Source organism: Dreissena polymorpha, chromosome 1 (assembly GCF_020536995.1).
Source record: "Dreissena polymorpha isolate Duluth1 chromosome 1, UMN_Dpol_1.0, whole genome shotgun sequence".
Lineage (NCBI taxonomy): Eukaryota > Metazoa > Mollusca > Bivalvia > Myida > Dreissenidae > Dreissena > Dreissena polymorpha.
In genome coordinates this window covers 130,892,598-130,909,381 of record NC_068355.1, presented here as the reverse complement: position 1 = coordinate 130,909,381, position 16,784 = coordinate 130,892,598, and the positions used below count along the sequence as shown (strand labels likewise).

Below are 16,784 nucleotides of genomic sequence, written 5' to 3'. Positions count from 1 at the left end.
CGGAAGTCTTATTTACGGCATGCGACTTATTGTATAAAAACTACACGATTCTTTATACTACATACAACACAACTATTGACCATGAATGGATGATTTAAACTGGGGTCTACGCTTGAGAATGGTCAATACAGAGCGTTGGGTGTACAACTATTTTATGGTTGCCGAACATCGCTCAATCATTACTTTGAAGGAAACAATACCATTAGAAACCCGTTTGAATAATAATGACCATTATAAATGTGCTTGTTCGAAACCTACTATGTTAGTGTACATTCATCCATTCGTGACCACGCTATCGGTTCTTAAAATGTCTATTATTTCAAATGGACAGAACGAACATCGTCAATTCAACGGAAAAACTAATTCTTTAGTCATCAGTCATCAGTGGATAATAAATATTTTCGAGAAAAGTTGGCGCCATTTTTTACCCTTTACCACTTAGATACGTTTTTTGACGCATGTGTAGCCCCTAGAAAGTTACATTTAATTCATAGGCGGATCCAATCGCCCAAGTAAAGTCAATGCATTTGATGTTTCACACTGAACTAGATCTAAATCACATATTTAAACTTATTTTTCTTATTTTTCGTACACAACATTTCCCAAAGCCTTTAAAACCACTAAAATCTTGGAGCTTCCGGGGGGATTCGCCCCCTGGACCCCTAGCAGGGCACCAACCAGGGGCTCTAGCGGCCTCCTGGACCCCCAGCAAATCTTTCAATATCCCGCCGCCCCCCTACCTCACCAGAAATCCTGGATCTACCCCTTTTTAATTAAATGCCTTCTTACTTAATTCAAGTTTCAAAGGCTTCATTTTCAACCCTTAGATACTGATGAGCAGCAAACAGCATTAAACCTGAACAGACAGCGAGTTACTCGCAGGCTGTTCTGGTTTAATGCTGATTACAAAAGCCACTTTAACTTTGCTTCTTATGGGGGAAATGGTTAAGCAATAGCCTTAAACAATAACAACATGGCTTAGACAAAAATATGTCAAACACACCCTTTCGAAATGTAAGATAATTTGAGTCAATGTTGTGGCTAATAGTAATATATACGCTAATAGGACACTGCTGATAAGCCTCTCTGATATGCATATTCCAGTTTGAGCAATCCTTATAACCATCCAAGTAGGAGTGATATGTTTTAATCGAGAGGTTTTTAAATAATGAATCATACACTGAACTTTACCTTAATTATTACATGAAATAATGAAAACCTAGTGATACATGTATGAGCTGGCTATGACAAAATGATTATTTGAATTTTCGTGTGCTATATTTGTTTACGCAAACTGCCCAAGAATATGTTACCAATGTTCCATGTTACTCAACCAATATACTTCAGCATATATCCTTCCAAATTTTTTCAGACTACTTACAACATTTTATTAAAAAATAAAACAATACTCTTCTTCATCCTGTGGCATATCATTTAAACACATTTCTGTGGACTTCTATAATTATTTTGTTAATTTATTTACATTAGAAAATAAAAGGTCTAAAATTAAAGTGATCATTTTTTTATTAATATTTTTAGCGATTATGGTACTCGAACAATAAACACTATACTTTATTCACACTTTGGTATACGGAGTATTTTCAGATTCATGGAAACCGACCTTTCACCAAATCACTGATGAATATTTAATTCTAGACCTTAAAATTGTATTGTCAACGGACTTCACAACAAAAACCATTATCAAGATCCGAGTATGTGTTCTTGATTGAACATGCATTGTTAATTGTCTGAATTACTTTACACTGTTCTTTCTTGAACATTAATAGTGTGCAAAATTAATTGATTGACCGTACTTCAACAGATAAGTTTTTATGTAAAGAGTTGGTAAAAGATTTTAGTTTTACCATTTTCTATTTTTAATATGCAATAAATAAAAAGGTAAATAAATAAAGACTCAATTCAATTATATTTAATGATTTAATATGAAAGTAAAAACGTATCATTGTATTTTAGAGGGTCAATAACACGAGGTTGTGACCCTTGAATAAATGTCCAGAATTCACATTGAGGTTAAAAGCATGTTATGAAAATGTTATGGTTTCGGAGAAAACTTCTTATAATTTGCATTGTTGTCATTATTATATGATAGATTTAAACATACCGCATTTGTTTCTTAAATAAGTAAATAACATATTATTTAGAAATTCTTATTTGCATGATAAATATAAAGGAAAAAAGTACTTTTAAAATACATCATCTCATATATGATAAAACTGCTGCACCTTAAAAAATGTTAATGAAGGAATGCCTTTAGCTAACCTGTACTATTGTGAAATGATTGCTTTTAAGTAACTGTCCTCTTTATATCGTTACAATGTCAGTTTGTTTTCATTAAAACTAGATTTAAATATGGGATGCTTATGTATTCAGTTTTTAATGTCATTGGTCCTCTACTTAGGTATTTTGTACACACAAGACTGTTACACAGTATAAACTCAACATTCAAAGCAATGGTCCAATCTCAAATTTTGTCTTCATCCAAGGTTCAGTCAGCAAAGAGCTGCATGGGATGTTTTTGTTGTGAGTGAAAACAACATCCATTGACAAATTACCATTCAAAGAATAAGCCTCATGTTTCAAACACTCAATAATCATCATCACTGCTGTCATTATCATTAGTTTTACTGTCACTGAAACCAAATATGGTCTTCTTCTGTTGCTCCCCTTCTGCCATTTCAATAACGCCTGAAATATATCAAACATTTTGCTAATATTTACTTTTGGTTGTTTGTTAAGACTGACGTTTGTCTGTTTACATCAGCATTTCTATCCTATCAATAATCATGGTGTTCAGTAGTCCTACTAGCACAACACAAAATGTGCGCCAAAAATCGTATATTAATATTTAGTACTAACTTATTCTTGTAATAGAAAACTGTCCAACTTGAGTAACAAGTAGGGAAATAATGGCTGAAGAAAGAATTTAATTACAAGTTACATGGTATGTGGCCACCAATTTATCAACTTTGGAAACATGTGTCAGTTATAACTATACTATACTACATTCAAACATAACACTGAGTGACAGTTATAACTTAACTATACTACATTCAAACATGACACTGAGTGACAGTTATAACTATACTATACTACATTCCAACATGACACTGAGTGACAGTTATAACTACACTATACTACATTCCAACATGACACTGAGTGACAGTTATAACTATACTATACTACATTCCAACATGACACTGAGTGACAGTTATAACTACACTATACTACATTCCAATATGACACTGAGTAACAGTTATAACTTAACTATACTACTTTCAAACATGACACTGAGTGACAGTTATAACTTAACTATACTACATTCAAACATGACACTGAGTGACAGTTATAACTTAACTATACTACATTCAAACATGACACTGAGTGACAGTTATAACTTAACTATACTACATTCCAACATGACACTGAGTGACAGTTATAACTTAACTATACTACATTCAAACATGGCACTGAGTGACAGTTATAACTTAACTATACTACATTCAAACATGACACTGAGTGACAGTTATAACTTAACTATACTACATTCAAACATGACACTGAAAGACAGTTATAACTGTCTAAACTATACTACATTCAAACATTTCACTAAGTGACAGTTAAAACTAAACTATACTACATTCAAACATGACACTGCATGATCGTCCCAGGTTTATATGGGAGCATTCACAGTAAATTGAACATTTGATAAAAAGATTAAAAAAATAACCAAATATAAGACTTTGCCATCCCTGGTGGTCATACTGCACAAAACAATTGTAATTTAACGTCCAAAAGTCTCATACTGGAGCACGGCCTGGTAACATTAAGTTCTAATTTCAAAAGCAACCCATCTTGTCACAACATCATTATGTTGAAATCAAAACCATTTAAATGGTTTCATAGTTCAACGAATCATGAGCAAAGAATGTTTTCCTATGCTTGGCTTTTAAACCACATTGTTCACATCATTTTTCTAGTTTACACACAGTCACATGTTAAACCTACCTGATTGTGACAATCTCCTCTCCAATACTATTGTTTGGAAGCTATCTGTCCCACCTAATTCATCAAAACCAACAACCCTGTAAGAGAAAGATATCTTTAAAAGTACACACCTTTTAAGCTATACATGTTCAAAAAATTGTGATTATGATATTTTCTAATCAAAACAAAAGGACTTTTTTATTCAGAACAATTAAAAAATTGTAGAAAAGCCTTTGGAAAAAGTAAACTGAACAATACAAAATACCACAGTAACAAACATTCAGCATCATACAGTATTGATTCCCTATCTACAAATATTACCTGCAATAAGAATGTCCTGGTATACAAGAACATTTCTACACAACAACCTACATAGATCAAGCTATATGTCCTTATGAGGTGTCAGTGAGCCCTCTAAATAGTTTGCATTGACTGTTCGAGTGAGGTGATACCAGTTTTGATTGTTCATGTTCTGTTATGAAAGCAGTGGTTAAAAACCGTCTTTTTAGAGTTAGAACAATATAAAATAGCTATATTTTGATTGAAAGAAAGACATTTTAAATGACAGAACAACAAACTGTATACATTCCTACACTGACTTGTATGATGACAGTAAGTGCTTAAGCCACAATATAATAAACATAATCTTCCCTTGCCACATTATTGGAAAGTTTCTAACAATTAGAAAGGTCTGGAGTGTTCCTTTTTAACCCCCACATACCACTTGGTACGATGGCATAGGCAGTTCAGTTTTAAAAACTAGTTTCCCCAACAATGCAAGTTTTGCCTTGATAGCTCATTTTGCAGTCGAGATATGCCCATGACAAAATGTCAGAATACATATTAACAAGGATTATTAATGTGAAATTATATAAGCAGTAGTTATGGCTGTTGTGCACTGCATTCACAATTACTGAGATCTATCTATCAATTATACATCAAGAATATATCTTGTATAGCTTGTTTACAAGATATATCTTATTCAAAATTTAAATATAATAAATTTACAAAGGCCTATAATCCTCACACTACGGACGCAAGCATTCTATGCACCTCACATCCAATACAAGAGATATAACAACTACTTGAATTTCAAGATGACATATCTTATAGTTTTCAAGATATGCTCTGTACAAATTGAAATTAAAAAATAAACAAAGGTCAGTAACATTTGGAAGCTACAGATTTATTTCTCATGCCCTGCTTATAACCATGATTAGATCTAGCAAACTATTAAGTTTTAAGTAGATACGTCTTTTGGTTTTCAAGCCATGATTGGGTAAAAATGTAGGTGAATCAAGATGTGTTTGTGAAACACTATGTTTCCCCCATATATTTGACCTTTGACGTTGATGGATGACCTTGACCTTTCACCACTCAAAATGTGCAGCTCTATGAGATACACATGCATGCCAAATATCAAGCTGCTATCTTCAATATTGCAAAAGTTATGACCAATGTTAAAGTTTGACGCAAACAAACAGACGGCGAAAACAATATGTCCCCCAGTATAAACTTGGGGACATAAAAACACAAATGGAATAACTCTTGACATATGGAAATACATTTATGGTTCTTGTGCATTGCAAACCCACTCAAGGAAATCTCCCAACTTATAAAGTTTCAATTTGATAACTTTATTAGTATTTAACATTTGCATGAGACAAAACTTCAAACTACAAACTTAAAAAAAAGAAAATACTCTTACAGTAGAAGAGCTGCAGTTATAGTTCTTGCATAATGCACATCCATTCTCTAAATATCTACCTACCTATGAAATGTTTACTTGATACCATAATTAGTTTTAATAATGATATATAACTTAAGTAAAAGAATTGACAAAGGGCAAGTATGGTTTCTTTTGCATTTCACACCCCTAAATGTTATTGTCCTAAACTTTAAAGGACAACATGAGACCAGTATTCCCACACACCTTACAACCTTTTTGTGCAAGGGTATAATAATGAATATTTGTCAGGCATAGTATTCCAGGGCATAGTATGCACAAACATGAGCATATAACCAACCTGTCCACAACAATGCCCTTTTTAAAGCAAAGAACTGCAGGAAGCACTCTTATTTTCAGTTTCTCCACGAGAAACTTGGCTTTGTCCACATTTATCTTTGCAAAGCGAGTCTCAAAGTACTTCTCTGTTAACATCTGAAAGAAATCCAACAATTTACAGTATTTACAAACTTTGAAACCCTTTTTGATGTTTTATCCACAACTACAAGACTTATATAAGCACAGAGGTAAAAACTAAAATTTGATAGGACTGATTTTCAAGACAGAAAACAACCATCATAATGCCAACTAGAACGTCTCTGATGTTTTATACAGAGAGCAGATACTCATTTAAATTTACGTGCTTGTTTTTCTGGAAATTTTTCATGGTTTTTAACATTATTCCAGTCTTATTACTGAAGTCGTTAACCAAACTTGCGCCCATTTAGACAAAACAAAAACATTTATGAAAGTAATAGACAATTACTCTGCTTGAATCAGATTTTGTGGAATTAAAGACTGAAGCAATAATTTTATAACAAATCTCGAAACGTTATGAGGCTTGACTAAAAAAAAATCTTAAGAACCTGTCTGTGCAATCGGAAAGGGCAGCAAATGCTGATGGCCATCAAATGCAGTCACCTTGTTTGACCTTTTTAAGTTATCAAAGTTATTTATTAATGTTGAGTTAAATAAAATAAACTTATGTGGGTTAACAATTTTAAGTTGCTTTATCTGCAGTAAGATTTAAACGATTGTTTCAAGTATTCAGTGCAATTTATTGAAAGCTACACTTTACTTTTTTACCAAAACATTACCTAACAAAGCACTTTAAAGGATACATTTCCAGCTATGATCCTTTTGACCTTCAAGTTTGACCTTTATCTAAAGGTGGCATTTTTTCAAAATGGCATCTGTACATTGCCTTAATGTGATAAATATGTCATACACATAAATGCCAGTATTATGCATTTTTAAAAGAACAAAAGAAAAATAGAACAGATTCAAACATTCAACAATCGAGTGTGTCTTTGACCTTGCGTTTCATGAAAATCCTAAAAAGGTCAGCGTGATAATGTACATTTAAGTATATTTATATGACATGCAAAGACTGGAAATATTTATTAGCATCACAATCTATATCCTTATTATGCATTAATTAATAATAGTAATAAGTAATAACAAGAGGGCCTGAAGGCCCAAAGTCGCTCAGCTGAGGTTCAAAGGAACTGACATGTTCTGTGCAGCCAAAGATGTCATTAGAACAAATGTTCTAACCAACTTTCATCAATAGTGAGCACCCTGGCGGCCACGTTTTTCCACAGACCGGATACATTTTCGTAAAAATCCAAACTACAAATGTATCATTAAAACAAATATTCTGACCAAGTTTCATGAAGATTGGACAATAAATGTCACATAAAGAGTGTTAACAAGTTTAAACGATAGCCATATAAGGAAAAATGCCCCGCCCCCTTGTGGCCATGTTTTTCAACCAACTGGAACATTTTTTGAACTCATCTAAGATATCATTGGGGCAATTCTAATGTGAGCAAGTTTAATGAAGATCAGACAATAAATGTGGCCTCTAGAGTGTTAACATACATGCCATAATTTTTCAAACCAATTCCGGGACATTGAGTTAAATTGTCCGGGACTTTTGCCGATTTTCCGGGACATGTATAAAATGTAGCGATATTTATAGACATATGCATTTTTGGTACGTTTTTTTTTTGTTTTGCATCGTTAATTGCAAAAGTTCGAAAGCCTATCCAAAATACACTTGATCTATTAATGTCAAATTAAACATTAGTACTTCCGTTACTAGATACAAGCCACGTGTTTTCAGTGTAAGCGTTCTAAACATAGATGGTGACGTCACTGAGTTATTGTTATAAAGACCGGTGTGTAACGCGTAGTTGTTGATAAGCCTTTATTCATTTATAACATTTATATAATTAATTTAGGTTGACGTTTTTATATGCTTACTTGTTTACTCAACTTCTTTGTCGGTTAAACGTGCAAACATAAACTGCTTTAAATTTTTTACTCAGCGATGTTGGACTTCAGATGTGTAAACAACTATCCTTTGCCCTTACGCAGCGGGATAACAACCACATTAAACAATGCCGCCTTTTCGGTTTGACCGCGAAGGTGAGACAATCGATATGATAACAGGACCCCTGTTAATTGATCAATTTTGACAAGTAGGGTAGTCTGCCTATTCGGGTAGGCATTGTCATGGTGACGCTGCAGAAATACACAGATTCGAGGTGCAGTTAAGCCTAAGATAAGGTACATGTATCTATGGATTTTGTAAATTTCCGGGACATTTGACAGATTTTCGGGACAGCGGGACAAGTTCTTCATTTCCGGGACTGTCCCGGACAATCCGGGACGTATGGCATGTATGGTGTTAACAAGGTTTTACTGTAGACATATAAGGAAAAATGCACCGCCCCTTTGTGCCCATGTTTCAAACTAACCAGAACTATTTGTTAACTCATCTAAGATATCATTGGGACAAATCTCATGACAAAGTTATATGATGATCGGACAATAAATGTGGCCTCTAGAGTGTAAACAAGGTTTAACTATAGCCATATAAGGAAAAATGCCCTGCCCCCTGGTGGCCAGATTTTTCAATCAACCCATTCCATTTTCATACTCATCCAAGATATAATAAGAATGAATTTTCTTAACAAGTTTCATGAAGATCTAACAATAAATGTGGCCTCTAGAGTGTTAACAAGGTTTTAAAAAAGCCATATAAAGCCATATCAGGAAAAATGCCCTGCCCCCTGGTTGCCATGTTTTTCAAGCAACCCAAACCATTTTTCAATCTTGTCCAAGATATCTTTGGGAAAAATCGTCTGACCAAGTTTCATGATGATCGGACAATAAATGTTGCCTCTAGAGTGTTATCAAGGTTTTACTATAGTTATATAAGGAAAAATGTCCTGCCCCCTTGGCCGCCATGTTTTTCAACCAACCGAACCATTTTCAAATTCATCCAAGATATCATTAGGACAAATCTACTGACCAAGTTTCATGAAGATCGGACAATAAATGTGGCATCTAGAGTGTTAACAAGGTTTTACTAAAGCGATATATATATAGCAATATAAGGAAAAATGCCCCCCCCCCCCCCCCTGGTGGGCATGTTTTTAAAGCAACCGGAACCATTTTCATACTGGTCCAAGATATCAATGGGACAAATTTTCAGACCAAGTTTCATGATGATTGGACAATAAATGTGGCCTCTAGAGTGTTAACAAGGTTTTACTATAGCCATATTAGGAAAAATGCCCTGCCCCCTGGTGGCCATGTTTTTCAACCAACTGGCATCATTTTCGAACTCGTCCAAGATATTATTGGGATGAATATTCAGACCAAGTTTCATGAAGATTGGACAATAAATGTGGCCTCTAGAGTGTTAAAAAGGTTTTAATATAGCCATAAATAGCTATATAAAGAACAAGGGACAAAATTGTCACAAAAACAGGTTTTCATTGTGAAAAAAAAATTTGATAAAGGGAGAAAACTCAAACTGAACTTTTAAAATGAACAAACAAAATTAACCCCCTTTATAAGTTTGTTTTTTAAAAAAATCTATTTTTAGTCGTGGCGACCTTGACATTGGAGATATTGACGTGATTCTTTCGTGCGACACACCGTCCCATGATGGTGAACAAACCTGCCAAATGATTTTAAAATCTCACAATGAATGACATAGTTATGGCCAGGACAAGCTCATTTATGGCCATTTTTGACCTTTGAACTCAAAGTGTGACCTTGGAGATATCGACGTAATTATTTCGCGCGAAACACCGTCCAATGATTGTGAACAAATGTGCCAAATGATTTTAAAATCTGACAATGAACGACATAGTTATGGCCCGGACAAGCTTGTTCCGCCCGTCCGCTAGCCCGCCAGCTAGCCAGCCCGCCCGCATTTGCCAATCTAATAACCAGTTTTTTCCTTCGGAAAACCTGGTTAAAAATGCCCCGCCCCTTGGCAGCCATGTTTTTCAAGTAAACATAACCATTCTCGAACTCATCCAAGATATCATTTAGACCAATCTTTTGACCCAATATCATTAAGATTGGACTATAAATGTGGCCTCTCAAGTGTTAACAAGGCAAATGTTGACGGCGCATGACGCACAACGGACGACGGACAAAAGGCGATCACAAAAGCTCACCATGAGCACCTTGTGCTCAGGTGAGTTCAAAATGAATTTGAACTCCAAACCTTTAAATGTTGGTCAATTATTGCACAACGTCTAAAATCTCCATGGAAGAAATGGACTACACACTTTTCTTCATTGGTTGTCAAATCTAAAACCTCCTTCTGATCAGACAATTCACTGAAAATTTATTAATCATCAACAGTTTTCAGAATAGAACATGCCCAGAAATATAGAAATGTGGAATACTTACACATACAATTTAAGTTTTAACAGAATATAAAGATTTCATTTTGTCTCTGAAATTATCTATTGACTTGTTTTTAGTGGAATTAACAACAATTTAGTAATACTGGAATGGAATTTCAATGAGAAGTACAAAGCCAAAAGAAACAAACACAATCAATATTCAGTTTTGAGTATATAAATCATAATGGTTATTTCACATCTAACTGAAAAAATACTCTTTTTACTGAAATAACAGTCATGACCAAAATATAACAATATAGCATTTTGTTACAGATTTGTGTAGATTTATAATAAAATATACAAATCTCCAATGAGTATGATTGCTTATTATTAAGTTATATCTATGCAGAAAGCAGATGCATGTAGTGTAATTTTTTTGACTCATTGCAGAACATAAGTCAAAGCAATGGATTCCAAAAATCATTGATGGGAAAAACACATAAACTTCATTAACAGTAGGAAGAAAAAAAACAGAATGATACCTATAGTCGCCATAACCCTTGTCATGCTTGGCTTTAAATTGTTCAGCCTGTTGTTTGAGGGATGCAAGCCTTGCTTCTCGGATGTATGATGGTATCTCTTCATGTTCCAATTCTTCCAGAAGTTTCTGTCAAATACCAGTATAACAATAATTATAAAATATTTGTGTTCTTAATGAACAAGACCCTTGATGGTGTCGCACACATGAATTTGCTGTATTTTATTTTACCAATATTACAACAATTTTAATTACATACAAATGCAAAACAAAACAAAAACAAGAGGCCCATGAGGGCCTGAATTGCTCTACTGGCTAGAATGTTTAACAACATTGGGAAACAGTTTTACCAATTATTTTTTATGTCATTTTCATCAATTCAAAGTATCAGTTCAATTACCATGATTTATGCCCTATTAATTAAAATGATCTGATTTCAGTGCTTGATCACTGTAAATGTAAAGTGTAAATGAGGTAAAAGTGCAAATGGCTCCTTTTTAATTATTAATTTTCAACTCATCTCCATTATCAATAGGGCTCAAGCCCTTGATAGTATGAACAATCTGAGCAAGTCTTAAATAAACAGACCCAAAATGGGAAATTAAACGCATAAACAAGAAGAAACGTAAAATTTAAACTTCAAATGGCTCCTTTTCAACAATAAGTTGGACAAATTTTCTTCACTCTCAATGTGGTTCTGGCCCTTGATGATATAAAACATCCGATGAAGATTCAAAAGGATAGAACTTTATATGTAAACAAAAAATTCTTACAAATGAACGATGGACACACGATGACTACAGCTATAAACACTGTGCAAGTTTGGAAAGAATAAGATGGAAACTGTGTACTTAATCGCGCAAACAAGCAGAATTTTCTCAAATTCAAGGGGATTTTATTGTGTACTTATTTCTCAGAAACTGCTCATATTCAATAGGGTTCAAGTCCTCGTTGATATAAAGATACTGTGCAAATTTGGAAATAATTGGATGAAAACTGTGTTATTTATTGCATAAACAAGCAGGATTTCAAAATTTTCTCATTCTGGACTTATTGCTTCGATGTTGCCCTTTTTTAAAAAGGGTTTGTAACCTTAATGATACAAAGACACTGTGCAAGTTTGCCAAGAATTGGGTGAAAATTATGGACTTTATCACATAAAAAAACTGAATTTTCATTTTTTCTCAAATTCAAGGGGAGATAATTCTGGACTTATGACTCCGATATTGCTCATTTTCAATAGGATGTGACTCATCATTCAGATAAAGACACTGCAAGTTGGGAAATAATTGGATGAAAACTGTGGACTTTATTGCGTAAACAAGCCTTATTTCACAATTTTCTCAAATTCAAGGGGAGATAATTCTGGACTTTTTACTCTGATGTAACCCATTTTCAATAGGGTTCGAGGCCTCATTAATATAAAGACACTGAACAAGTTTAAAAAGAATCGGATGAAAAATGTGGACTTTATCGTGTAAACAAGAAAAAGTCTAACGCACGAACGCACGCACAGGCACACGGACGGACGACCGAAACCACGCCATGACATAAGCTTTCCCGGCCTTCAGCCAGTAGAGCTAAAAAAACTTGTTTTATTATTTAACTGCATTTTCCAAATCTACCTTCAACTAAAATAATCCATATATATCCATATCCATACATTTTGTATTGGACCCTTTCAAGAAATTTCCAAATAAATTGCATAATGAAGCACATGACCCCCACTATTGTAAACAATATGTTTATTTTCAGCGATGTTTTGACAAAATACTGGCTTGACTTAGCTACTGGTAGTCTATCTATCTATCTACATCATGCGTCGGCGCAATCACACTTGATTATTACGCGACAGGTGGTGCTAGGTCAAGAGAAAGATATGAAATGGTAGGTAAGATAGAAGAGATTTGATAGTTAAAAGTATAGAGATAGTAAAAAGTTCAGCAAGCTTCGTTTTCACCTCTTCAACCCAGACCTCTCCGGTTACGGTGGCCACGGCCGGCACAGCAATGGGAATCACTAGGGGTTACTTGGAGCTGGGCACCTAACAGTGATTAGATGGTGAGTAAGGAAAGACCCTGCTTGAAGGTTACCAAGTTAGGGGCCTCTGCGACTGTCGCAGGGAGGTGGTTCCAAACGGATATAGTGCGTGGATGGCTGGTGGTACTTCTTGTTATGATCCTTAGGGCGACTTGGGGTTGTAAAAGGTAATGGTTGGCAGGGATATCCACCAGGTCATTGATGATTTTATACAACATGGTGAGTTGTGCTTTGGTCCGTCGTGACTCGAGCGTTTCCCACCCCAAGTGCTCGATCAAGGAGGATACGCTGCTGGTGTTGTGGTATCTGTTGGTTACATATCTAGCAGCCCTCCTCTGTACCATCTCAAGCTTGTATGCCATGTCCTTTGTAAAGGGGTTCCACACTGTGGAGCAATACTCAAGGCCTGGCCGGACAAGAGAGCTCTATGCCGTGGTTTTAACCTTCTCATTGCTGACGCCTAGGTTGTGCTGGAGGAAGCCGAGTGAGCTATTTCCCTTTTTTACTGTTATGTCCACATGGTGGTTCCATGAAACGTTTTGGGACAAGGTCACTCCCAGGAACTTGGTAGTCGAGTCAGTTTTGAGTATGTGATCTTTCAGGGAGTAACGGAACATGATCGGGTTCCTCTTTCTGTGGACACGGAGAATGCTGCACTTCTTTCTGTGAAAGTCCATGCCCCATTGTTTCTCCAATTCGGCTAGCTTTATCAGGTCGTTTTGTAGGATCTGGCAGTCGTTTGTAGGATCTGGCAATCTTCTTCCGAGTTGATTTCATCTGCAAATAGCCTTACTCTGGATGTGACAGATGTAGTGGCAAGTCGTTGATGAAAACAAGAAATCTGTATCATGTACAAACTTACTCATAATATCTGCCCTTCTGATTGATAACCTATGTTTTGTGACTATGGGCATGTGCTTGTTTTATAAATACATGTAGTTTCTAAATGGAAAAACAAAACTATTGCTGATGTTGTTCATAAAATATTTTTATAACTTTTTTTTCACAAATAAGCAACATATAAAACATTGGATAAACCTACTATTAAACAATTAACAAACTATCAAAAATATGACTTTTGTAATTAAAAATCATAGCATCATCCAGGAATTATTATGACCTACTTTCCATGAAAACCAGAAAAAATGTTGCATGAAAACAAATCTATCATAAGAATTGTATGTGCACGCATAGCAAAATTAGGAGACATGCAGTTTACATATGTTCAGTGGGTAAACCCCATCCCGATTAAATATTATTTTTTATAAAATAAACTAATAGTAAGGAAAATGCCTAAATTTATTTTAACAAATGACGGACGTTTGTGTTTTTGCAATTCTTCAGCACTGTTATGTGTCCATGTTTCTAAAAAGAAGAATGACTGATAAAACAGGAACTTGTTCAATTGTAAAAATTATAAAAAGTTTATTGATTCAGTTTGTATAAGTATGTTCAGTGAATCTTAGTTTTGTTGGCCTAATGCCTATTACAAATTAGAATTCTCCCTTTTCAAATGTAAAGTGGATATTATTGCCGGTAAGTATGAAACTTTAGGCTTTGAGTGGTTAACACGTTGTAAATAAAAATATTTTGACATCAATTAAATGGGAATTAAATACATCTTTAAAGGTAAATCATTTATTGCTGCTTTTTGCATTAATTCATAAGTTCTTTTCCATGTTTTCTTAAAGTCTCTATAACGCTCAAAATCAACGAAAATTTTGTAAACAATTTCGTAAAATAAAGTTAACACATTAACAATCAGTGTTCCTTATAGCAAGAGTCACAATTTCAATGCTGGATGTGGTATGATTACATAGATTTTTGTAGATACAAAATGCTAGTTTTATTTATTTGTGACACAATTAATTCCATTTTAATCTCCCGTGAATATATCTATTCATATGACACACAAACACTAAAATGGTACCTATACAAAATAATAATAAAAACGAGCATTTTGTAGCTACAAACATCTATTTTACCAGACCACATCTGGCGTTGAAATTTCGGCAATGGCCATAAGGAACAAAGATTTTTAATTGTTAAGCTTTATTTTACAAAATATTGTAAGAAATTTTCGTTGATTTTGAGTGTTATAGAGACTTTAACTGCTCATTACAAGTTTCTATTATTAAATTACTTACAGTCAGTCAACCAGTTTCTTTTGACCACAATAATTTCTTTCGGGATTTAGTGTCAATGTAAGAAGATGTAAAAATAAAGGGTCAAATTTATTTTGTATGATAACAGGTTAGGCCAGACAGTATATACAGTTTTTGTCAAAAATAGCCATTTAAAATTCACCCTTCGGAAAATTATTAAAAATCATTCAATTTACAGAATTAGTATTTCAAAAAGTTGTCATGGCATTTGCTTTTTTAAATCAGCAAAAAGTTAATTTGAAAATAATAAAGCCTGTTTTATCGATATGCACATTTCAAAACATAACTCATTCAATCTGTTCCGGTTAAATTTTTGCTGCATTTATCCCCCTGTAAGCATAATACAAAAGCTTTTTTGCTAAAACTTTGTTAATATATTCCTTTTCCTAATGTATACCTTAGACACATATTATTTTGTTTTTATTGGGGCATTATGGAAAATTAAATATAAATCAATTGGAACTGCTGTTTATCCAGAACTTGTTGACAAACTGTAATACACTAGAATTTGGTCACTGGCGGATACAATAAATCTTCTACAATAAACAATTAAAAATCGCACATAAATTTAAATCAAAGTTGAGATGTTTCTTTGTAATTTTTTATTTCAAAACATGTAAATACACGAATAACGTATATCATTATCATGTCACACTCAACAGTCAACACTGCAACCAGAAGCCACTTAAAGGGGCCTTTTCACAGATTTTGGCATTTTTTTAACTTATTCATTGAATGCTTTATATTGTTAAATGTAAACATTGGATCATAAAAGCTCCAGTAAAAAATCAAGAAAAAAATTAAAAAAAGGAAAAGAACATTGTCGGAGCAGGTTTCGAACCAGTGACCCCTGGAGTCCTGCCAGAGTCCTGAAGTAAAAACGCTTTAGCCTACTGAGCTATTCCGCCGAGTACACATTTGTGACGTATTTTATACCTTATATAAGCAATCTTTGTAGTTCCACAAAATTTAACGACAAAAACAGAACTCTCCAAATTATTCAATCGTTTCGCGTTGCAACGCTTTATAATTTTTAGGTTTTAAAATCGTCAAAAGATGCATATAATGGCTATATTAGAGCATGGTTAATGTTCAGTATTACTGTTTCCTCACAAATATCATAACTAAAACGAAAACTTACGAATCTGAAACAACTTTTTTCAATTTTGTCAATTTACCAAAGCGTGAAAAGATCCCTTTAAAAAATTAAGAAAGTTTGTAATCAAAATGTGTGGTAAATAAAGTTAAACAATAAATATATGTACTAGATATGAAGTGAATTATGACAGATGAAGATGGAGTAGTATTTTACCTCTTCTGCTAATGACTCATCGTCAATAATTTCATGAGCGTGTTGTGTTGTTGCGGAGGAAGCCATTTTGACACAAATACTTTCAAGTCGACTAGGCGCTTGCTGTCCAGAGTTGAGGTAAGACAAGATGGACTTAGTACGAATGGGCGATAAAAATGAATACAGCAATAACAGGCTGCAGAATCAACGGTGTTTCCCGGGTTTTACACACGGGCTGGACAGAATGTAAACACGCCACTAAGAACTTTATTTTTGCAAATATCTCAAGCTATTGAAATACATTTGCAAAAATCGTTTGTGCATAACGGGCAGTTTTTCTTGCAGTATGTGCCGATCTTAA

The 16,784-nt window shown here is 34.2% G+C and overlaps 1 protein-coding gene across 1 annotated transcript; it reads right to left on the bottom strand.

Moving 5' to 3' along the window:
* Positions 1 to 1,924: 1,924 nt before the first annotated feature.
* LOC127850179 (uncharacterized) lies at positions 1,925 to 16,573 on the bottom strand. The gene is made up of 6 exons (XM_052383006.1): positions 16,445 to 16,573; positions 10,932 to 11,056; positions 10,266 to 10,380; positions 6,033 to 6,166; positions 4,027 to 4,103; positions 1,925 to 2,706 (listed from the first exon to the last, which is right to left on the bottom strand). Exons 1-6 carry the CDS (start codon positions 16,508 to 16,510, stop codon positions 2,606 to 2,608), a joined length of 618 nt encoding a protein of 205 aa, XP_052238966.1. The 5' UTR covers positions 16,511 to 16,573; the 3' UTR covers positions 1,925 to 2,605.
* Positions 16,574 to 16,784: the final 211 nt, after the last annotated feature.

Coding starts and splice junctions, on each gene's coding strand:
- LOC127850179 (XM_052383006.1), bottom strand. CDS start 16,510: ATGGCTTCCTCCGCAACAACACAACACGCTCATGAAATTATTGACGAT. Junction 10,381..10,931: donor AAGGGTTATGGCGACTATAG/GTATCATTCTGT, acceptor ATAAATTTTCAG/TGAATTGTCTGATCAGAAGG. Junction 6,167..10,265: donor TAATTGACCAACATTTAAAG/GTTTGGAGTTCA, acceptor GATTTCTTTCAG/ATGTTAACAGAGAAGTACTT.